General features: G+C 43.0%; 1 protein-coding gene and 1 long non-coding RNA gene across 2 annotated transcripts; one reads left to right on the plus strand and one right to left on the minus strand.

Annotated features, from left to right (window-relative positions):
• Nucleotides 1-985: 985 nt before the first annotated feature.
• HOPX (HOP homeobox) lies at nucleotides 986-19,060 on the minus strand. Its single transcript, XM_061635301.1, has 3 exons — nucleotides 18,474-19,060; nucleotides 4,484-4,657; nucleotides 986-2,112 (listed from the first exon to the last, which is right to left on the minus strand). Exons 2-3 carry the CDS (start codon nucleotides 4,625-4,627, stop codon nucleotides 2,035-2,037), a joined length of 222 nt encoding a protein of 73 aa, XP_061491285.1. The 5' UTR covers nucleotides 4,628-4,657; nucleotides 18,474-19,060; the 3' UTR covers nucleotides 986-2,034.
• Nucleotides 19,061-22,247: 3,187 nt separating this feature from the next.
• On the plus strand, nucleotides 22,248-23,490 carry LOC133383080 (uncharacterized). The gene is made up of 3 exons (XR_009762175.1): nucleotides 22,248-22,472; nucleotides 22,581-22,621; nucleotides 23,245-23,490. It is a non-coding gene; the product is annotated as an uncharacterized LOC133383080 (long non-coding RNA).
• Nucleotides 23,491-24,116: the final 626 nt, after the last annotated feature.

Here is a 24,116-nt window from a genome sequence, read left to right on the forward strand (position 1 = left end):
ATGTGCCCTGCCACCTGTGCAGCCGTGGGCAAGCTACATAGTCCCAAGGAGCCCAGTTGCCCCCCAGCTGGCAGTTGCGGACAAGGAAGGGGCTGGCTTGTGCAGCTGTGGCAAGCTGAGCAGGCCCTAGCCAGCTGGGGAGGACTAGCCTCAGAAGGAGGCAATGGTTAACCCCCTCTGAATACCGCTTACCATGAGAACCCTATTCATAGGGTCGCCATAAGTCGGGATCGACTTGAAGGCAATCCATTTCCATTTTTTTACCAGTTTCCAGAACTTAAAAAAAAATCAACCAAAAATATTAATTTCTAAATGTAGGTATTCCTGCTTTTAATGAAGCCGTTTTCTGAATCCCAGTCCCAAGTTCTAGTTACATATAAGCACATTGATTTAAGAACATGAGCCCTGCTACATTAGGCCAATGGCCCATTTGGTCCAGCATCCTGTTCTTGCTTATAGTGGCCCATGGGAAGCCTACGAGCAGGACTTGAGTCCGACATCACTCTTTCCGCTTGTGATTCCCAGCAAGAGGTATTCAGAACATACCCCCTCCAACAGTGGCGTTTCAATGGCATGTATTCAACTGTCTCATTGAAATAAGTCATTAAACATAGAAATCCTTAAGTTTAGCTGCATCTGAGGGGGTCAAACCACTGCCACTCATTTCAAAATACTCTTCTTCAGATTTTAATCAGCATTCATGATGTGGGTTTTTAAACTTCAGTGAATGCTTTTTTTACTTTCTCAGAATTAGAGGTATAGCTGTGGACTTGCTATATATGCATTGGTTGAAGACTCATTTCTTGCTGTGCACAATATTATAGAACTGGATACATTGTGCAACTGTTATGAAGTCACCTTTTCTTATTTGCATAGCCCCTTCCTGGCTTTTTTCGTGGCCATGTGAGAATGTGATAGAATGCTGGGAATTGGCTTTTAGATGATAGACAGAGTGACCAGATCAGTCAAAGGCACACATAGCTAATCTGAGTAAAACCTCTGTGTTTTTTATTGACACATCTGGCAGAAAGTAGTCCTTTTAATTTAGAGGAATACCTTTTGGAATAAAATAAAATTCAGTCATGGCATGAGCATTCACAAGTTTCATTTAGCTATGTTGACATCCAGTGAACTATGGGCATCACCCAATCCTTATATTGGAGACTGGGTAGCATGGGTCCATATACCTGTATGCTAGGTGCTTTATGCCACACCACCCAAGAAGAAGGGGAACTCCAAGGTTAGTGGACTAATGTCTAGCAAACTAAGATTAGGAACCAGGGCAGGTAGGAGGAGAAAAGGAGGAATCTGGCTGCGCTAGCACATTCTGGGTCCAGTCATTATCAGATGCACCGGTACATTGTGGTCAGTAGGACTTCACATTGTTTCACTGCAAGCAACCTGCAGCTTACACTCTTGGGGGATATTGGTGCCATAAACTCCGCTGCAGGATGCAGAGGGATTTTTCCTAGCATTTTGGTATAGCTGGCAGGAATGCACCATATGATTTTGCTGCACTTGCAGCAGGTCCTGGGAGTTGAATGTGGGTTTAGGCAAGGTACAGTTTGGGCTCCTGGAGATTGCCTTTTTGCATATATCACAGCCTATGCAAACGGAGTTGGATTATGCCCCAACTTTTCCTCACTGCTGTTTCCCTGTGCTCTGGCACTCAGCTCATTTTTGGAGATCACAGGGCGGTGGGGGGCGGGAATACTATTTTTTTCTACTGTCTGCTCATTTATACTAGTTTTGCCACAAAGGAAAATATTATTAATCATAATCCATGCCGTGGCCATAGTAGATGTAGTCAGTGGGATTTGGAGCTTTTTCTTCATAACTTCTTAAAAACAATACATTTCAACTGGTACATATGGTTTTATATAATTATTTATCCCCTTAGGTTATGTACATTTTAAATAAGGCAGCAGGTTAAATAACAGACACAATTAGTTTTGATAGTAACATATTCCACAGCAAAATTAATCACTGAATGCCATCAGTCTTCCAGGATTGTCTCCAGGAGAAAAGTCCAAGTCAGTCTCTGACAGACCCACACTCTGAAGGGAGCCCTTCTGATTTCCTCCACTCCGCAAGGCGCTTCTTGAACCATTTCTGGAGAAACAAAGGAACATGGCAGGATGAAAACAGAGAAACTGAGTTGGCACAAGGGCAACCTATCAAATCACTGAGGGTGAGCTGCTGAGGGTGCAGAGTCTATAACAAATGGACAGTAAGTCAGGCATGGTCTAGATAGGGTGCAGAGAATCTTTGTTTCTCCAGATATTGCTGAACAACAACTTCCATCAGCCCCAGCAAGCCTGAACAATGGTCAGAGATGATGTGAGTTGTAGTTTAGCAACATCTGGAGGGCCAAAGTTTCCCCATACCTGGTATGGATATATACAGCAGAATGTGATGGTGGAAACGGGTAGGGAAGACAGAGTGGATTGTATTACTACTACTTCATACAGCAGATGGGGATTACATTTTTTTTAGAATTGAAAAACAAAATCCTGCAAGTGAACAAACTAGCACATCAAGTAGAAAGGTTGTTGCACAGTCCACTCCCTGCTGTGTTAGTTTCTACATGTAGGGAAGGATTCCCCTCCCCCCAAGTGCAAAGGATATTTAAAAAATGAGAGCCTTCATCTGCAGACTGAAGTGGTACAGTCTATTCTAGAACCTCAAGGCTCTTATCACCTAATTCCTACTTTATTCTACTGCATTGTAGATTAGGGGCCAAACTATAATTCTGTTATGTAGATGCTTTAAAAAGTACGCTTAGAATTAGCCATTCTCTTTCCTCAGCAAAAGCTATTGAGCAAGGGGAAAAGTCTGGATTGGGACCACAACGTATTGGGAGGGAGCATAATTTTCCTGTTTTCTGTTATTTGATGTAAATAGGAATGTCAAAGGTAGTAGAAGGGAACATTGCCGAACAACTATAAACGTATGTCTAGCACAGCAACAGGCTGTTGTTTTTGGATAATAAATCATCAGTTGACTAAATAGGAGCAGTGACTTGTTTAGAAAATAAGCATGGAGGCAACAAGAAGTACTCAGGAAAAAGAAAACAAAGGGCAGAGCAAGAATAGCAAACTAGAGACAGAGGTAAGGAAAACATACACCCCCCTAAATTTATAAAGTGTATATTTCAGATTTTCATACTTTTTAGATTAGGATGATTTGGAAAAACAGATCTTGAATATCACTCAGTGCCAAAACGCATAATTTGTTTTGGCTTCAGCTGACTGAAGTACATCTGAAATATGTGACTCAAAGGAAGGCAGCCTCATGAAAAAGAAGCATCTTGGGCCTGGTTGAACCAAGGACAGGTATAGAGATATACTCACTCACCACAGGAGTCTCACATTTGTGTCAAGTTTCCCACTTGCTATCCTGACCCAATTGTTTGCTTATTGCTTAGAATCGTGCCCACACCATGAAGTAATCCCAATTTATTAATTAAGGCTGCCAGCGGTCATTGGGGTACAAGAACCCACTACATGGTGGGCAGGATTAATTCTACTAAGCGACATAGCTGGAGGGTGGGAGACTCACCACAGAGGTATCCAAACCCTGTTTGACCAGCTCTGTGTCACGATTCCTGGAAGACTTGGAGCTATATGTGTAAACTGTCCCTAATGGAATAAAAAGCACAGGGTTTGAGGGCCAGATTTGACCCAACCGTGGGGCAGCCACAGTTTTTTTTAAAATCCACGCACCTATCCTGTTGGAATATGGTGGAATAGGGGTGGAGGTTTAATTTTAACATAAGGCTGGATCTCCCTCCCCTGCCTTCCGCTTTGCCTGCTTTGCCTCCCTTCAATCCACCACTGCAGGCACTTTAATCCCATCCCAGTTGTAATATCAGACATGACTGGGTTTGGAAGAAAAGCATAATCAGGAAAGTAAGGCAAAACAGTGTTTGTTCTATTTATTGTGAATCAACAAATATGGCTGTCTTCGCCTCACCACATCTAGTTTGTAATAATGTGGGGTAACATAAAAGCTGTTTGGAAGGGCCATTGTAGCTCAGTGGCAGAGCATCTGCCTTGCGTACAGAAGGTCCCGGGTTCAATCCCCGGCATCTTCAGGTAGGGCAGGGAGAGACTCTCTGCCTGAAACCCTGCAGGGCCACTGCCAGTCAGTGTAGACAGAACTGAGCTACATGGACCAATGGGTTTTACTCGGTATAAGGCAGCTTCCTATGTCATACGATCTATGCAGACTCATTCACATGTGTGAGTCCGGCCACTTGCTGCTGTAGTCATCAAGATGTGAATATGGCTGCATGTGTGAACCAGCCCGTAGTAATGAAAGGCAAATGCCTTTTGTGGAGAAAGGGGGAAGAGAGTGGGAGACTGTGCTTAGGAAGAAGGTTTGAAAGCACCGAGACTAATGAAGAGGACATGGTTCCTATGGGCCTGGATTCTGGGGCTAGAGCTGGCCTTTGTGTTCTGTCGCTCAGTCGGTCACTTACCAGGGTCTCTTCCTCAGATAGCCCTGCCTCAGCGGCTATGAGGCAAAGGGTGGCAGGGTCAGGGTGCTTGTTCACTTTGTTGAAGTTATACTCCAAGATCTCCAGCTGCTCCTCTGTAGGATTGATGGCCTTTTCTGTGGACATCTTGTGGACACGTTTGACAGCAACAGTGGGCTAGGAAGAAAGGAATACATACACCAGAGTTAGACTCTGCACAGAGTTCATCACCTGACCACTTATTTTGCATCAGCTGAAACAAATAGTTTTGACAAAATGTAGAATACAGAACACCACCTTATACTGAGTTAAGACAACTGGTCCATCTAGCTCAGTATTGTCTACATGCTGGTGGGTCTTTGGGTCCCCAGAAGTTGTTGGACTACCACTGCCATCATCCTTTATTAGTGTGTTAAACCGTCTGAGGATGATGGGAGTTGTAGTCCAACATCTCGGGACCCAAAGTTGAAGAACAATGGTCTGCACTGATTGGCAGTGGCTCTCCAGGGTTTCAGACAGGAGTCTTTCCCAGCCTTGCTTTGAGATGCCAGGGACTGAACCTGGGTCCGTCTGCATGCAAAGCAGATTCTCTACCACTGAGTCACAGCCCTTTCCCCAAAATATCCAGTTTTGCCACTCACCATTTAAATGTGAAATGCTGAATTTTAAATGTAAAATTTCCCTCCATAAAATCCCAAGTACAAGTGCTTCAGACTTAATGCCAATCATGATTGTTTTGATTTTGGCAGGTGTTGAATATGAAATCTCATAATTGTCATCTGTAAAATGCTATTATATGCCAATAATCCAATACAACCAAATACAAAACATCATTGCATATCAACTTTCAAAAACAATAAAATACTAATACCATGGTATGCCAGCAATCAAATACGGTCAAGTATTAATTAACATTTCATATCTAAAGTAAAGGCCAATGCTAAATACCAATAGGTGACAACTCAAAATCTGTAATATATCAACAATCATATATTAAATATGGAAATTAAATATAATTGAATGTAAACAAAAATCTAAAATATTCTAAGTTGTATCCAACTTAGTCATATTTAGAGTAGTCCCACTGAAACCAATGGACAAAGCATATTGATTTCAGTGGGTCTACTCTGAGCATGATTACGTTGGATACAACCCTCTGTAGATATTCATCATCTGGTGAATATCACATTTAGCTGAGGATAGTTTTGTGCAGAATTTTGTGAGCAAGTTCTATCCTGCATTGAAGAACATAACTCTGGCATTCATAATGCCAGAGAATTCCCAAGTAAATCTAACAAGTGTTGCTGGGTACAGAAGTATTTCTGTAAATGCCTAATCCTAACTTTTCCATGAAAACCCTCATTTCTGAACTTCATGGAATTGTTTCAAACTGTGCAAAGAGTAACAGCAAAGGTTAATCAATAGGCAGAGCACCTTTTAAGCCTACAGAATTTGCTTGCCCCAAGCCAGGACATCTCTTTGTACAAAGGCATATGATAAATGCTGCATTCACCCTGGCATTCTAACTGTTTATGAGTCATAAAGGGCTGTTACCACTGTGAGAGTGTAAGAAAAGCCCTGCTGGATCAGACCAAAGATCTGTATAGTCCAACATCTTTTTTTTCACAGTGGCCAGCCATGCCTCTGGGAACCCCGCAATCAAGATATGAAGATATCAGGCTTCTCCTGCTGTTAATTGCCACTGATTGGTATTCAGAGGCATGATGCCCCCTGATCCTGGAGGTAGTACACAGCCATTCATGAGTAGTAGCCATTGAGGGCCTTTTCCTCCATAAATTTGTGTAAAGCCCCCTTACAGAAGTTTAAATTGGTGCCCATCACTGTGTATGATGGTAGCAAATTCCATTGTTTGACTATGCACAGTGGTGAAATACTATATGAAAAGCCAAATAATGCCTGCTAGCTTCTCCACTCCAAATTACTTCCAGTGGCTTTTCCTTCCAGCTGCTGAGGTCAAAATAATGTCAAAGTTCAGTTTTGGGAAGGTGATTAGAAGAGCTGCAGGCAGGGAAATGGTTAAACATCCACTCTCCACACTACTCCTCCTTCTCCAGATTTCCCGGTTGAAGGCAGCTGCTCTTTTCTCCTTCTCTTTTTTCTCTTCAAAAAGCATATTGGGGGCTACTGTGAATCACAGGCAGTTAAGCCCTAAGAATGCAGGAAGTTGCATTGACTCTTTAAAATGACACAAATAAATAAGCAAGAAACACTGCAGTCCTTTAAAGAATCATGAACCACAGCAACCCTAAGAATATAGTATTTGTTCTGGTCTACTGAATTATTTACTGAGTTACTCATTCCTAATTCACGAGAACCTTTTTGAGAAATGAGGAAATGGGTTCAATTTCACATGCAGATTGGCAAGCATAAAATTAACAGGCTATTTAGAAACAGAGCAGCCAATTCCTAATATTCCTTCTCACTCTAGCAGCACGCCAAGAAGCAGGGCCTGACATGGGTGACCTTGACTGAGATGGGAAGTATGTGTGCTTGCGTGCACGCAATGTGTTTCTCTGCACAAATGTACCTAACATATGAAGGAGCAGGCCTATGGGTAGAGTGATATCACTGTGACATCATGTTGTTGCTACATGTTGATTGGTGCGTTGTGTGGCTAATGTGGTGCATGTTGTGACTGGTGGGTGGTGTGAAGGAACTGCCAGAGCTTCTGTGGAACTGCCTCCCAGTATTACTGCACTGCATCTATAACTACCCCTGTGCTTTCTGCTTTGCTGTCGGGAGTGCAGAGGATTGTGACTTGCCCTGCTGCAGCAGCTGTTGGTATAAGCAGAACCATAGGACTGGCCTGCCTGGATAATGTCTATCTGTTCACTGATCTGTTCATTCATTCTAAAAATGAAATAGGAAATACTAAATGAAATTGTCTAGCTAATCATGAGCTGAATCAAGCATTTAAAGCAATGTGTTTCCCCGTGAATGAGCAATGTGTTTGTGGATGCTGAACAACTAGTATACAGATCTGTTTATAACCACACTCAATATTTGATTGCTTATTTTACAAGCAGATCTCATCCCATCTGCAAGAACTACTGCTGTGGACGTAAGCTTAAAAGGTGCTGTCAAACTAGGGACTGTGGCTTAAATGGCATGTTACCAGTGTCCGGCAATGAAAGGGCTCAAGCTAAGAGACCTGCGAGTCAGGCAGTTTTCTTATGTGCTACCAGGAACAGGTACCAAGGGGTAGGAGAGAGATTAATTGCTGGCTCTTCAAGCCAATGGGCAGAATTCTCTAGTTCTAATCAAAGCATTATGTGATCAGGAGGAACTATTTACTTTCCTCCTCCTCCTACAACAGCCGCATCCTGCTTCTGCTTCCTAAGGCAAGTGGTCCCCAGACTTTCTCCCCATGTACCACTTGAAAATTGCTGAGGGTCTTAGTAGGCCACTAAATGATTTTTGATTTTTGCCTGTTGTAGCAATTGTAATTGCTATGTGCCCCATGATTTTTAATTGTATTTTTACAGACATACCCTGGACCAGCTTTCCCCAACCTTGGGTCCCCAGATGTTGCTGGACTACAGTTCCCACGATTCCTGACCATTGGCCATGCTAGCTGGGGCAGATGGGAGTTGTAGTCCAGCAACATCTGGGGATCCAAAGGTTGGGAAAGGCTGCCCTAGACCATCTGAATGAAGTTCAGACCACAGCTTGTACTAGGTTACTCGCTCTGCTGTGCCTGGCTGGATTCCACTACGTCCATGGCACTGAGTGCCTAACAGCTAGGTTTCTACAAAGCTAGTATCCATTTTCAGCTGCTTCTACAATGTAAATAATTCCTGTTTCAAGAGAAATAAATTCGGTCTGGATAGATGGGCTTAAAATATCTATAACCCAGTCTCAAACGCCTACTATTTGCTGCTGGGCAAAACTTCCTCTTCTTGCATACCTATAACATTCTTAGTGTACTGGTCAACAGTCCCTAGTACCATATATTTTAATGGAAATTCAACAATACCAAGCTAACTGTGCTGGCACAATCTGGAAGTAGAATTACTAAAATGTAGTAATATCAGTATTCATCCCCGCCCCTCAAGATTTCTTAAATTATCTGACATGCTTTTCACCAACAGTCCCTGGAAGTTGTTGGGGTTTTTTTTAATGCAGGTAAGCATTACTGTGGATGCTGATGCATACTACTGTATCAGCATTTCAGAAGCAGCAAAACTGAGGTGTAGAAAGGCAAAGAAACTTTGTCAAGGTTAACAGAGAAAAACAAAGCCACAGAAAGAAATTGATTTTATCTCCTGTCTCCGAATCCATCTAAACCACTGGACATGATGCTCTGTGGCAATATTCAAGCCTCTGCGGAGAGATACAAAAATAACATCAATACATCTTTTGCATCCTTTAAAAGTGATTTCTTACCAGTATGTAGCTTTGATGCTGTTGGTGGTTCTTCCTTGAAGGAAACACAAGTAAAAGTCTTGTGGCCCATTAAAAACTAACAAATTTGTCATAGCGTAAGGTTTGGTGGGCTATAGTCCACTTCATCAGATGCATGAAGTGCTATCCTGAGTTGCAGGGGTGTAGGTAGGTAGGATTGTAAATGGTAAGTTCAGAGTGAGCCCCTCTAGATGCTTTTTTAAACTTTGCATTCATGATTATTTGTGCTCACAATGCTATAATGGCAGTCATATGTGATCACACTTTCAATACTATTTCTGCTTGCAAACGTTTTGGGGCAGTCATACTGTTTCCTTTTCAATCATTTCCAGCCAGTGCATATCCTGTAACTTCCTGCTCAAATCCCATAACTTTTCATACCACAAATGTATGTGAGGTTTTTTGTCCTGCTTTTGTTGCGCTGTAGGCCATCCAGACAACAACAGTGTGGTAGCATTGGGGAAGCATTGCAGAACAACGAATAAAGCAGAGTAAATCTACCACTAATGTACTATTACTGCGTCAAAAACATGTTGCAGAACGTATCCATAATAAAACAGCAGTTGGGAGGAGCCCAATAACAGTAACCTTATTAACAGACCAAAATGAGTCATGGTTAACACAGACATCCTGGCATTGATAAGCGAATTGACACATGTAGTGTGACAAAAGTCCACTGTGCAGATACAATTCCTTGAAGTGGCTTCCATAGTTCACTTCCCTACATGTGGACATGGCCGCTCCCACCCTGCTGATTCTCCTAGGTGAGTGGGGATTTAAAGTGCAGTATGGCCTGAACTTACCAGATCTGAACAGGGTGGTTCATGACAGATGCTCTTGGAGGTCGCCGATTCATGGGGTCGCCATAAGTCGTGATCGACTTGAAGGCACATAACAACAACAAATGGGCAGGGGAGCTGGGAAAATGAGCCTGTTCTTTCTACCTGAAATGAATCGTTTATGTCGGCTTTAGCTTTCCCCTTCCATCCACCCATGCTGTGCTTTAAAAAGGACCCTCATGCCTCTGCGTTTGAAGGGGTGCAGATGCAGTCCTGCACATAAGCAGACTGGCACATCTAGTTTAGCTGGCAGCATAGGCTCATGTCAATAAACTGTGACACCACACCATAATGCCTTCCATAGATAGGACCTGCAAGAATCAATGCTGAAGTCACTGCAGCAAATAACTCCATGGGAAACCTATGGAATGAGGAATTGTTATTATTATTAGCAACTGTGTTGAATGTAAAAGTTATATTTATTTTTGTTGAAATGTAAACCACTTTGAGATTTTTAAAAAAATATAATGTGGTATACAAGTTAAATTATTGTTGTTGTTGTTAATAATAATAATAATAATTTTAGATACCAGTAATTAAGAGGCTATTAAATTTACATTTAACCTGCAGATTTTTTTAAAAAAATACAAACAGCATCAGCTGTGTGGGATTAATAAATTATCTGAATCACAGCAGGCATGGACAGGGAAATGTAACCCTTTCCTTCCCTACTGCAGTACTGAGGACAATCCCTCCTCTGAAGATGCTCTTTGCATTGAGAGGTAATCCACCCTTTGATGCCATTGGGGGATTTCCAAAGCAAATGCCAGATTCAGAAGAGGGATTTTCCCCTGGACTGCAGCAGGGGAGGAAAGGATTAAATTTCCCCTCCATGCTTCCTGGGACCCAGAAAATTATTAGCCCCCCCTCACAGCTGATGGCATTTGCATTTTTTAAAAACCTGCACATTACATGCAAAGCAGCATTTAACATCAAGTCTAATTTGGCCTTCAAGCCATAGCCGCTATGCTTATATGAACTCTAAGGGAGCTCATGTTTTAAAACATGAAATGCATGTTTTGCATTAACAAATGCAAATCAGTATCTTAGAATACAGAAAACACAGCCAATTGTTCTTTTGTTGCCTAGCGATGTTCCCTCCCTCTGTAACAAATGCAGCTTTATAAATCTTTGGCTACTGGTTACATTCAAGCCAACGATCATCATTAGCTACCTGCTAACAGTAACCTGCTGGCCTGGCACTCCTGAGGATGGAGCAGCAGAATACACTGGACTCATTCACCAGAAGTTGTTTTGGGATTGTTCTGTCCCAGTTTTGTATAGAAACGTAACCCTAGTCCAACTTCTCTTCCAGGAAGCACAGCTTTGTTGCTCCCTCTTCTCTGCTCTTGTCAAAGCTGTGCTCACTCAGCTATCCTTTGGCAGCTCTTGTGTCCAGAGGAGAGAATAATTATGCTGATGCTAAGGCACCCTGCTAAGAGCTGGAGTAGGCTAAGTTTGCCTCTGCATATTAATTCACTGAGTGGTGCCAGCAAAGAGAGCTGCGGCAATGTGCCAAGAACCACAGTGTCTTCTTCCAGGAAAACCAGATCAGAGATTTGCTTAGCAAAGATAAGCTGGTGGAGACTTAGGGCTTGCCCATCCAACCATCCTTATTATTATTATTACTGGCATTTGTTAGTCGCTTTTTTTCAACAGTAGAACTCAAAGCGACTTACAATAAGAAAAAACAATAATTGAAATAACTTATAACAAGAGCAAACAATTGCAAAACAATTTCAAACAAAATAATACAACCATAATAATAATAATAAAAAACAAATAGCAAACATTACGACAATACAAGAATTAATACCACACTATAAATATAATATAACATATAATAAAAGGCAACGTTACACATCCAGGCAGTGTTTTCATTGTGTGTTCATTATGATGGGTGCTCATGATGCTATTGGGGTGGTTATATATGATCCCACTTTCAATACTCTGTTGAAATACTGCTTTGTTTCCAATCAGTACATGCCTGCTGAAATCCTATAGCTTTCATAACACAAATGTTCTGTTTTATGTCTTTTGTTTTTGTCCTGCTTTTGTTGTGCCATAGTGCAAGATGGCTCCTCCAAATGGTCATAAGGCAGTAACTCTAGGGAAGCACTGCAGAACAACTAATAAAGCAGAAGAATTTGTGGGCAGTCCAGTATCAATCTACCACTAATGTACTATTATTGCATCAATGGCATGTTGCAGAATATGCCTGCAAAAACAACTCTGTAGGGGCCCTTAGGGGATATACTTCAGAAGCCCCATTCTAGTGGGAGAAGGGAGCTGTGTGTCATCAGAGGCAGGGCCATAGATGTGGCCCCACAGTCCCTTTATTCACACAATGCCCCTTCACATGAGCAACACGTAACAGGAGGGCTAGATTTCACATCAAATTACAAATACACAAATGTGTGTAGCAACCCCCCCTCCCCGTATTCCAGACAGTAAGCATATTTGGGAGGATACACTTAAAAATGGAGGAGTGAGGAAAGGTTTAAGCCTCCCCTCTGCCTGCTGCTTCTCTGCCCCAGTTTGCCCTCTCCTGCAATGGCTTTTCCTTAGAAATAGTCACCTTGACAATGTGTTGCACATTTTGCATGCACTATGTAGTTAAGCTGATTTAAAAGCCAGGTAACCATCCCCAGGTAACCTTATGACTCTGTGGGCGTATGTTTGCATGCGCACACAGCGGGAAAAGATCTTTAACAGAGAAGCCTCACTCAACTATACTTCCCGGGAATCTTTAGGGGAAGTCACTATAGCTAAATGAGGATAAAGCTGATGTAGGGGTTGAAATGTTGTTGCTATTGTTATTAAACTTCTAAACCCTTCCTCCCAGAAGGAGCCCAGGGCAGCAAAAAAGGGGGCAAACACTAAAAAGATCTTAAAACATCTTTAAAACATCTTTTTAAAAAACAGCTTTAAAAACACCTTAAAAAGCAATTTCAACACAGACACAGACTGGAATAAGGTCCCTACTAAAAAGGCTTGTTGAAAGAGGAAAGTCTTCACTAGGTGCCGAAAAGGTTACAGAGATGGTGTCTGTCTAATATTTAAGGGGAGGGAATTCCACAGGGTAGGTGCCGCCACACTAAAGGTCCGTTTTCTATGTTGTGTGGAACAGACCTCCTGATAAGATGGTCTCTGCAGGAGGCCCTCACCTTCAGAGTGCAGTGATCAATTGGTATGTAAGGGGTAAGTGTTGATGGGCAGGATTGCCAACTGCCAGGGGGTCAGGTGGTGATAGTGTAAATATTTTAAATTTTTGTTGTTACATAGACCAGGCTGTTAATTGTTTAACATATATGCTTAGTGTTACTATTGTCATTTTAATGTATTTTTATTGTATCGTATCGTATTTATGCTATGCTGTGCACCGCCCAGAGATCCTTTGGCTTCGGGCGGTATAAAAATTGAATAAAATAAATAAATAAATAAATAAATGACTCCTTTATTTGATTTATTGCATTTCCATACTGCACCATAACCAAAGTTCCCTGGTCAATTTACACTACAAATACTGAAATCACAAATTTTAAATAATACACGTGCATGAAATCTAAAACAGCAAAAGAGCACAGTATAGAGTCAAAACATATGCCAAAAGAGACAGCAATACAGATGCTCTAAAAACAACTGAAACTCTTTCTACAAGGGCCTGGGAGAATAAAAAGGTCTTCATCTGGTGTCATCAGGCAAGCCTCCCTGGAGAGGGCATTCCTCATTCAGGGTGTGCACCCCCCTGAAAAAGCCCTCTCTCCACCGGTGGCCATCTGTCATATGGGCACCTAGGGGAGTGCCTCTGAAGATGACCTTGCAGTATATATGGGAGAACGAAACAATATTCCAGGTACCTTGGCTGTAAGCTCTTTAAGACTTTAAAAGGTAATACAAGAACTTTGAATTGGGCCTCTAAACAGACTCCCTGCCAATTCAGATGGCAAAGCACTAGCCAAGTATGAATGATTGTAGTGGCCAGTCCCAGTTAACAATATAACTGCTCTATTTTGGACAAATGAAGATTTCTGGATCATCTTCAAAGGCAGCCCCATGTATAACACATTGGATTAGTCCAGATAGGCGATTACCATGGTGTGAATAACTAGGTAGGCTACTTCTGCCCAGATAGGGTCACTGTTAGTATATTAGTCTAAGCTAATAAAGGCACTTCAAGCCACCAAGGGCACATCTACCACTAGTGACAATGCTAGGTCCAAGAGCCGCCTCAAACTACAAATTTGATCCTTTAGGAGAGGGCAACTGCCGCCAGAACAGGTTGCACACCCTTCAGCTGAGCAGACAAACATGATCATGCAGATCAAACAGTTGTTGACAGCCTAGTTTTCTGCATGTTGATACCTTGGTACATTGGTATGACAGTGCATGTGTGCGTGCACCAATTGCAAACACACACACAATTCAACTGGGGTTTTTGCCTGATTCTGTATGTTCCAGTTTTGACTACTGGCCCAAATAGTAAAAATCTGGTTAGCCCAGTAAAATTCCTAACAGGTGGCCCTCTTAATTGGTAGCTGGGGGGCAAGATAGCCTGAGCCTGTCCAACTCACAGGAGGGAACCATCTCCAACAACCATAGGTTGTATCCCATGTTACTCCTACCCAGAGCAGACACATTTAAATTAATGCACATGACTACCTTAGGACCATTAATTTCAATATATCTACCTGGAGTATGCTGATTGGATACAGCCTCTGCAGGCAGATAGCAACAAATGTTGTAGGTCACATTGAATTATTACTCACAAGAAGTTACCTTGGCAAATATGTCTTCATCTCCTATTTGCGGGGGCTGAAGCTGTAGGAGGGTTGGCAAGGGGCAAGGAGGAATATTTGGTTAGCTATTTCTCCTGGTTACTCTGATGCCTACCAATTCTCCCCTGTAAATGCCCTTGCCTGAGGGTGTTCACCCCACCCCATCCTGCCCCAGATAGGCTCCCTTCCACAGCCTTGCTGGGGAAGATGACTGGATATCTACAGGAGAGAACTAGCCAATGGAGAAAGGGATATGCTCCTGTCCTCTAATTTAGCCCTGCAGATGCAGCCTATAATGGCATTACAAAGAAAGGGGGAACAAAAGGGTTGGGTGTGATGTTCCTATATATTAGTGTATATATGGTAAGTGCTGGTTGTTTAGAGTATACATGGTAAGTAGTGAAAGAGGAGGGGGAGTGAATAGGCAATAGAATGCTTGATGATTGGCTGAATGTTTAAAATGGCTGACAGTATAAATGAAAGGATGACAGGTAAATCTGGGTGAATGTGAGGTGGTGAATTGTGGAATCTGGGGGGGGAGAAGAGAAAGAGGTGGATGTTGATAGGTGGATGTGGTGTGAATTTGAGAGAGTTGTTTGCCAGGAGAGAGTGGAGAAGGAGGGAGGTGGAGTTCGGATTAGTATTGAGTAAAACCATATGCTTATGTGCCTTAAGAAGAAATCTTGTTAATCTTGTTAGCTTTGTTATCTGTAATAAATACTTAATTTGGTTTACCAAAGGCCTGATCCTTGGCTGGGGTTTCACAGACCAGAAGGGAGGGTAAGGTAATGACCAAGGCTGAAGGGGAACTGTAACAAATGGTGGCAGCGGTGAAGAGAATAACAATACCAGTATTCAGAGTCTCTGGGAATACTAGTATTGGGACGTTACTGGTGGTTGCCTAGCAGGGGGATCTGTTGAGATCTGTGCTAGAGCGGGGAGAGAAATCATAAGAGAGTGCGGTCCGGACTGGTGGAGTCCCTGGTGGTGCCTAGAGACAGGCAGTAACCACGAGCAGGTAGGAACCTGACAGGGAGAGCCAGGGAAAGACGCATCACATTGGGAACCCCATCTTTCCACCTGTAACATCTAGTTCTGTCCTGAGCAACAGTATTACTACTAACAATGAAATGGATCTACAATCTAGGTGCTCATGTTAAAACACACAAATCTCTTTGCTTAAAAAAAAGACGATCCTTTGACCCACATTGCTATTACAAGCTAGCAAAAAGTAACCACAACAAATGCTCTGACAATACACTGTTTGGATTTTTTGCAATTTAATCTTGGAAGATCTTCAAGAGTGGGCCTTTAAACCTTGCCAGCAATCTTGCCCCACCCCAACGGAAATGTGAAAAAGCGTCCAGGAGCATTAATACAGCAGAGACTGGCACTTCTGAAACAGGGCATCTGATCCCCTAAGTTGGGTCCTCTCATGCCACCCTGGTCACCTGCCTTCACAACCTGTCGCTTCAGGTTTCACTTGCTGTTAGCTTTTGTGCTGGCTGCCTAGGGAACAGGTGGAAGAGCATCAAACAAATATTGCTTATCAACTGGCTTGTTTGAATAGCAGGTATTTGGCAGGTTGTCTTCTGAGAACAGCGGCAGGCTTCTCATTTCACCAGGAAGAGAAACTTTTCTGTTACTCTCTCTTTTCTTACCCCCCTCATCATAATTTGACAAGTATACACCTGAATAATACATGCTTCCGGAGTCTACCACCCTGCTGTGTTCAGCACAGTCTTTTATGCGTGGATCATGCTGCAGCCCATTGCTGAAGTTGCTATTCCTAGCCTCTGTTTATTTCTCACTCCTTCCATCTTCTGCATAAAAATGGTTGGCAAGCACTATCCCCGTGGAAGGGGGCACACAGAATCTTTACAGGGAAATATGCCCATTCACTTTTTCCTCCATGGTTTTTAGGACCATGTGGGCTCTCTCCCTAAATAACACCACATTTCAAAGGAGTCCCCTCCAGTTTTACTCAGTGTGTTGAAATAACAAGGGACCCCAAGAGAATGAACAAGGCCAATAGAATTTGGCAAGAAATAAGCAAAACTCACATCCGAAAGCGTTGTTTTCACACATGCTTTTTGTATTTACAGTAATACCTCAGTTAATGAAGTAGATGCGTTCCTTCTTTAACAGAAACTTTGGCACCAGAGGTAGGAATAAAATGGAAAGAACAGGGATAGGTTCCTACACCACAAAAAAGAAGAGCAGTTCAATATATTTCAGCAAACTTTTTCTTCAAAACTGACAATACCCATGTCTGAAATGAAACAATCAGGTGAGGTAAGCCTTGCATACAAACCACTTGAAGGCTTCTTCAAAAATGCATCCAGGGCCTCCTGCCTTGCCTTTTTTCTTTTCTCATGTAACATCTTGCTATAGCAATCTAAAGCTCTGAGCACAGATCTCTTCTTACATTCAAGCAGACAGGCAAGGAGTAGCTGCCAACACCAACACCCTGTGCTCTCTCTCTCTCTCTCGCTCGCTCTGTGCCATCATCTCCTATACTTGAGCAGACACATCTGCAGTAAACAGTACTTCCAGAGTACCCAAAGCACTGTTAACTGTGAAGGCGCCTGCACCAGCTGGCAAAGAGTACCATTCCAGCCACATGTGAGAGAGCTGCCTGTAGCAGCCGCAATCCAGTAGACAAGAAGCCACATTCTGCTATGTCAGAGTGTGCGCCCACCTCCGCACCCAAAAAATACTTTGTTAAAAGGAGCTTCTTTCCTGGAGGATTTGCTAACTGAGGTATTACTGTACATATGATCTCCTCTCAAGGATTTTCTATAACTTGCTAACTGAAGTCATCAAAGTCCTTTGATGGCTGGTGGGTACTAGCTAGTAAAATTTGTTATCACACTATTCCAACCTAGAGGAGGACTGAAGGAAACAGTGTAGCAATTTGAACCTGGGCAGTTCAAGAAAACAAGTCTAACTTTTGCAGCTGATTTGCAAGTAGTTGCCTTGGAAGGATACCAGAGTACACTTTTGCATTTGAAGGAACTCCAAATGCAAAAAGATTAGCATTGCCTTTTTGGGTGTGTGCCTGCTTCCCCCTACTAAGCTGTACATGAAGAGTTTTCTACAAAAGGTACCATAAATTTTCGATACACTTTTCTCACAAGGGGGAAAGGCTGACATGGGGCTTCCAACTGCTCAAAGGGCTGGAATGCACAAAGCAGTATCATGAAACCAACAGAAATACACACAAATTGGTAAATGTTCCTGATTTTGCCAGTCTAAATTGGAAAGTGGGATTTTGAATTGCCATTTTGAATGTTAAATTTTATCTCCCAAATTTAAGGTACTTTGGACTTGTTGACACCTCTTGGTTCTTTTTGCAATCACTATATGAAAGACCATTTCACACCAACCCTCTAATGCTGTTAGATTCCAAACACCATTATGTGTCAACTATCAAAAGGCATGATAGAAATATTAAACTAATTGTTATCAGTGCAGCATGCTCATTTCAGTACATCTGTGAAAACATCCTAAAGAGTGTTGTCTTCCCCATCTCTGTGGTCTGTTATTCTTTCCTTCCATATCCTGTCTCCCTGTCAAAATGTAGATTGTAAACACATCGGGGCAGGAACCTGTCCTTTCTTTCTGTCCTTCTCTATCATCTTCTTATTCTGTTGTTACTGTATGAGTGGCATGCACTTGACCGTACCGTATAAAACAACACTAATCCAGCAGCATCAGCAAGCATCACAGATACAAGGAAAAAGCTCCCTCTCTCGAAACATGCAGTCTGGAAGCGATTGACTTTTCTCTCCTCCTGGATCCTGTTTCCTAAAGCTGCCAGGCTTCACTGCATACTCCTGACCCTTTGCCTTCTGCCTCCATCAGAGAAGGAGCATCACTGACAGGATCATTAACTTCAGTCTGGGCTGTTAGGTCTTATCAATGCGTTCTGTTCAGTTTTGCACTTACCTGGGAACAACCAGCTCTTCTTTAAGCAGCCAAGATCCTACAAGAGTGTTTAAGTACCTGTGCAGGCGGTAACCTCAAACAGCACCTCTATGCATGCATGTGTGTGCGTGTATGAAAGAAAGAGTGTGCGACAGGCAGGTGTTTGTGACTTGAAAAACCTGCACCACAGGCAGGCTGAAACTCAGAGCAGTTGCTTAGCTGTTCAGTCGCTTTCCCTGCTGGCAATTCAGGTTTGGCAGTCAGCTTGCTTATGCAGAGGAAAAAAAGGCCTCCAAATATATCTGCTAAACTCTTCTGGGTTGCAGTTCCCCCGCTCTCTCCATAAAACAAAAGCCGTATTCCTTAGGAGCAGACGAAAGAAAGAGCAAAAATGGAAGGGTGCAGATTCTTGGCTTGCTTATGCAGAGTACAGCATGTCATGAAGTGAGAGAGGAAGATGCTGCAGCCCTTCCAAGAATCTCCTGCTGCCGAAAAAGTCGTTTTCATGCACTCTGCTGGACTTTTGCCACTGCAGATGACATCCTGCCAATTGCTTAATTAACCACAAGTTGTTTCCCTTTGGGGGATGAAATGTACATATGCCAGACATAAGGGGGCACATCTGTTGCAACTTCAGCTCCTCCACAAAAGCTGGCTGAGCTCAGCTGGTGTCCACACCCTGACATCTGAGCAGAGCACATTGGGACTTAGAGAAAAATGTGCACCCAGAGCATGAAAGCAGTCACATGTTGAGTAGAAGAAAACATGTGTGGGGATGACTTACCTGCTTGGTACTCAGGAAATGCACCCACATGTGGAAGGAAAGTGCCACTCCCTTGACATCGCCACGTGAGATACATGAAGGGGTGGTGAAACAGAGTACCTGCATAAGGCGTAGAAGTAGGCTGGGAGACAGTAACACCATAAACAGGATGCTTTCAAGGAACCATTTAAATCTGGGGTCTAGAATAATTTCCTGGCCATCTGGAAAATGAGTCTCTTTATGCCAGATTATATTTCTGGAGTGTGTCTGGTAGGGTCATAGGTAGCTGCCTTATAACAGCTCAGACAATTGGTTTATCTGGCTCAGGGCTCATTCACACAGGAGCTGAACTTCACAGTAAAGACACAGCTTTTGCCATCGCGATAGATTTGCAAGGTTCACACTTCCTACATCCAAATCCGCTGTTTTCCTTTCACACAAGTAGGCGTTCCTCTGGAAAGGTTTAGTGTCGCTGTTTCCTTGTGGCCCCACCCCTAATTTTACATGGTTACTCCCTCTGGAGTACTGATATTGCTAATGGAGGAAGGGAGGGTTTTTTTGTCAGTTTCATTGTTTCTTGTCAATTGCATGCCTCTCAGGCTTTGGGAGAGCCTGGGAGTGCAAGTTACATGAAACTGTATGAAACTGAATAGGGGGGCAGTGAGTGAAAGGCAGCTTTGGCAGGTGGCAGAGAGGGAGCTGGTGATGGGCCACAAGACAGCCCGCCCACTAAAAAAAATTGAGGCAAAGCACCTACACAGGGGAGTGCAGCGAACCTAAGACTCTTTTCTTTCCTTTTTGCATTAAAATTCGATTGGTTTGATACAGAAAAACTGTGGTAGCTGCTGATTGCCTGCAACGTCTTGTGAACCATGCAAATTAAATGGGGATGCAAGTAGCACCAATCTCACAATAAGTAGCTGTGTGAACCAGCCCTCAGTCGTCCTTATTGGTAGCAGCTCTCCAGGAGTTCAGATGTGAGTCTTTCCCAGCCCCAGCTGGAGACACTAGGGATGGCACCTAAAGTCTTTTGCTTGCAAAGCATGTGCTGCTCTACCACTGAGCTATAGCATTTAAAGTTGGGATTCTGACGAATTGACCAACTGAATATTGCTAATGGACAGGCAAACTGATCATTGTCAAATATTGCACAGTCAAAAGAATGCCCTTGTGTAAGTGAAAAATTTGCTTTTTTAGTTCACAATGGTGTTGTCCGACAGTAATGAGGAGAGTGTGAATTCCTTCCTCCCTAGTCCTGTAGAAGTGAAAGTCACTCTCACGCACCCTGGTTTTAAAAGCAGCCACCCTCTGCCTTGCATCTCACTCGGGAGAGTTTCTGCCATCCCAGTTACGCCACATGATCTGTGACATAATCACCTACTGTGTCGTCACTGGTGTAGGCATCCCTGAACAGGAACACAGGAGGAATCAGAAAGCCAACACACAAAAGCTGCCATCACTGTGGGTCAGGCTACGAGTGCTGTTGCACTCAGTCACCCTCATGGATTACTTATGCTGAGGAATATGCAGGGTTGTGTGCAACCCTGTTGATTCTCCTGGACCAACAACATTTGATACCATCATTCTTGGCATCCTTCTGGGCCAACTGGCTGGGTTAGGAGTCAGGACTCAGAGGCATGCTATGATGGCGGCTGCAGTCCTTCCTGGAGGGTCACACCAGAATGTTGTGCTGGGCAGCTGCTGTTCTGCCCCTTAACCATGGTATCTCAGGGTTCTCTTCTATCTCTCATGTTGTTCAACATCTGCATGAAACTGCTGAAAGAATGCATCCAGATGTTTGGGCTAAAGTGCCACTAGTATGCAGATGACACGCAGCTGTATCTCTCTTTTCCATCTACTAGCCCTGGAGGACCTTTGAAATCCTGAACAAATGCATGGAGGTCATTTGGGATGAATGAAGTCAAACAAGCTGAAGCTTAATCCAGGTAAGATGGAGACGCTGTGAGTGTGGAAGTCCGCTCCAGCAAACGGGAGCATGCACGTAGTTCTGGATGAAGTTGCACTCCTCTTGAAAGACCAAAATCGCAGCTTGGGGCTTCTTCTGGACCCAGTGCTGTTGATGGAGACACAGGTAGTGCCAGTAGCTCCAAGTGCTTTTTATCAGCTCAGGTTGATTCACCAGCTGCAACCCTCTCTAGAGAAGGTAGATCTTGCCACAATTACACATGCCCTAGTTACATCCAGACTAGACTACTGTGGGGCTGCCTTTAAAGATGGCTGCTTGGTGGGGGCATGCAATTGGAATATACAAAAGTGTTGTGAGCTATTGAAATGATCCCTTTTTCTACACATAGAAAAGAGCTTGTCCATACATGTGAGGTCTGAGTACTGGCACCTCATTTTTTACAAACACAAAAAGCACTGTACAACACCTATTTTGTATCAGCTGCATAGTTGCCAGTTCACTTAGGGGCCCAATTTAAAGTGCTGGTGGTTACCTTTAAAGCCCTAAACAGTTTGGGACCAAGCTATTTGAAGGACTGTTTGCACCTGTGTAAGCCCTGCTGAGGCCCTGCTTCCTGATAAGCTTGCCACCGAAAAGTATTAGATTGGCAGGCACAAGGGATGGGCCTTTCCAGTGGTGGCTCTATGTCTTTGGAAATCCCTCCCTTGAAGTCCAATATTTTTTTTAAAGTGTGCAGCTACATTTTTTAAACGAGCACTTGAGAAGGTAAACCATGAATGTGACAAACACGGGTCTTCATAACACATGGAAAATGCCAGTACGCTTTGCTAGAGAGAGAGGACTGGCCACAACTCTCAGCTGAGTGTGCACCGGTGGCACTGAGAAACACAGCAGCCTAGGAAGATGCCTTAGACTGAGTCAGACGACTGGTCCATCTAGCTCAGTACTGTCTACACTGACTGGCAGTGGCTCTCCAGGGTTTTGGATAGGAGTCTCTCCCGCTTCCAACAATGGTATGTAATACGTTTCTCAAGCTCTGGCTACACTGCAAAAACCTGCCAATCCTGTTTACCAGAGGGAAGAATGCAATGAATGTGCACCACAAGAATAGCAAGCTCGCTTCCAATCTCCCGTGGGGAGAAAATCTATCTCCAGCCTTGTTCAGGCCAATAACCACATTATTTGGAAGACAGTCTCACTGGAATCACAGTGATTGGGCCATGTGGCACGCTGTGGGGCTCAACACAGAAGGGGCTTAGCTCAGTGGCAGAGCATCTGCCTTGCATGCAGAAGGCCCAGGTTCAATCCCTGGCATCTCCAGGTACCGTTGGTATGTAGAGCCCCTACATTGATGCCTTTTAAACAGGACTTGAAAAATCATTTTTATTATGATTCCAAACTGCGTTTAATTGATATTTATGTTGGTACTTTTCTGCAGGTGGTCTTTTAATATGCTATTTTTGCTGTCTGCTTTTACATGTGAGTATTATTTTAGTTTGTGGGTGTGGCTTGTTACTGCTGTTGTGATGATTTGTAGAGTTGTTACTATGTTTTAGACTTTTTTCTGTTTTATGATTTGTAATATTATAGATCATTTTTCAAATCTTGGGAGCTGCCTTGAGAGGGGGAATCCTGAAAAGTGGCCAATAAATACAGAAAATAATAACTTAATTGTGCTGTTTTGGGAAATGGCCTCCCAGTGTACTGTCCTGGTACGATGCTCTGCACACCTCTTGGGAAAGACTAGAGAAAGCAGTCGTGATTATACTTAGCATAAGTCTGTCTGTTGTTGTTATTGTTATTGTTATTGTTATTATTATTATTTACATTTGTATACCGCCCCATAGCTGAAGCTCTCTGGGTGGTTTACGATTGAAAACATTAAAAACAAATATACAAATTTAAAAACACTTTAAAAAATTAAAAAACACATGCTAAAATGCCTGGGAGAAGAGGAAAGTCTTGACCTGGCGCCGAAAATATAACAGTGTTGGTGCCAGGCGCACCTCGTATTGCAGTAATGTAATGTTGAATTCAGCCATTAGTAGTTCACATAAAATTTAAAGAGCCATGAAGACAGCTCTGTATATTTATTTTTCTAGGAATGCCGTGGAGTAGTGCAACTGCACAGACGCAGCACAAACACAAAGGCTTTGATTTCACCTCTGTCAATACAGACTGCATCAATCAGTTGGTATCAGAATACAGTGAACGTGCAACCAACCTATTGTTCAATGTAGATTCTGCAGTTCAGTAGTACATCTGATGCACAACCAGCATTGTGGATGCATGCTAGAACATATGTTAATCACTAGTGATTTGTTGGTTGACACAGATGTTGAAAATTGGTCAGGTAGCTGTATGTAGAATTTTCTGCAAAATAAATGTTTGCTACGCTCCCCTACTGACACTGTTGATTAAGTCAAAGGTAACATTTAAATCCTTGATCCTGTCTTTCTTTGGGATCCATACACTGACCTCTTTTACATTATCCCTCAAAATGAAGGTGAAGCTGCCTTAGAAAATACTGGCTGAACATCAAGAGATGCTTTAAATTAGCAGTGTATTGGTTAAAATCTTTAGTCAAAATACTCTTAAGAATGGTTTAAGACAGCCTTCCCCAACCTAGTGCCCTCCAGACATTTTTGACAACAATCCCCATCAGAATGAGTCCAAAACATCTGGAGGGCACCAGGTTGGGGAAGGCCAGTTTAAGATGGACAATTTTGCTCATCGTGCAGAATCCTGACTTTGATGGAATAGATTTCTACCAGACCTACAGTGCTGTGGTTCCAGATGTGTGTAAATGCCCGCTTGCTCTGTCCAAGTAGTGTGAAAAGCCACAGCTCTCTGGGTGGACATTTTGCAGATACGAAGCAAACTCTTCCTTCAAGGAATAGCTCAGTTTTGCCATTGCAGTTGACCTTGGGCCAGCTACGCTGCTATTTTATCCAGCAGCCAAATGGATTCAGGG

The sequence above is a fragment of the Rhineura floridana genome, chromosome 1 (genome assembly GCF_030035675.1).
Source record: "Rhineura floridana isolate rRhiFlo1 chromosome 1, rRhiFlo1.hap2, whole genome shotgun sequence".
NCBI classification, from domain to species: domain Eukaryota; kingdom Metazoa; phylum Chordata; class Lepidosauria; order Squamata; family Rhineuridae; genus Rhineura; species Rhineura floridana.

Excerpts from the sequence above, each read along its gene's own strand:
- HOPX (XM_061635301.1), bottom strand. The coding sequence starts at position 4,627 with ATGTCCACAGAAAAGGCCATCAATCCTACAGAGGAGCAGCTGGAGATC. Across the intron at positions 2,113-4,483 it reads TATCTGAGGAAGAGACCCTG|AAATGGTTCAAGAAGCGCCT; the intron begins GTAAGTGACCGA and ends TTGTTTCTCCAG.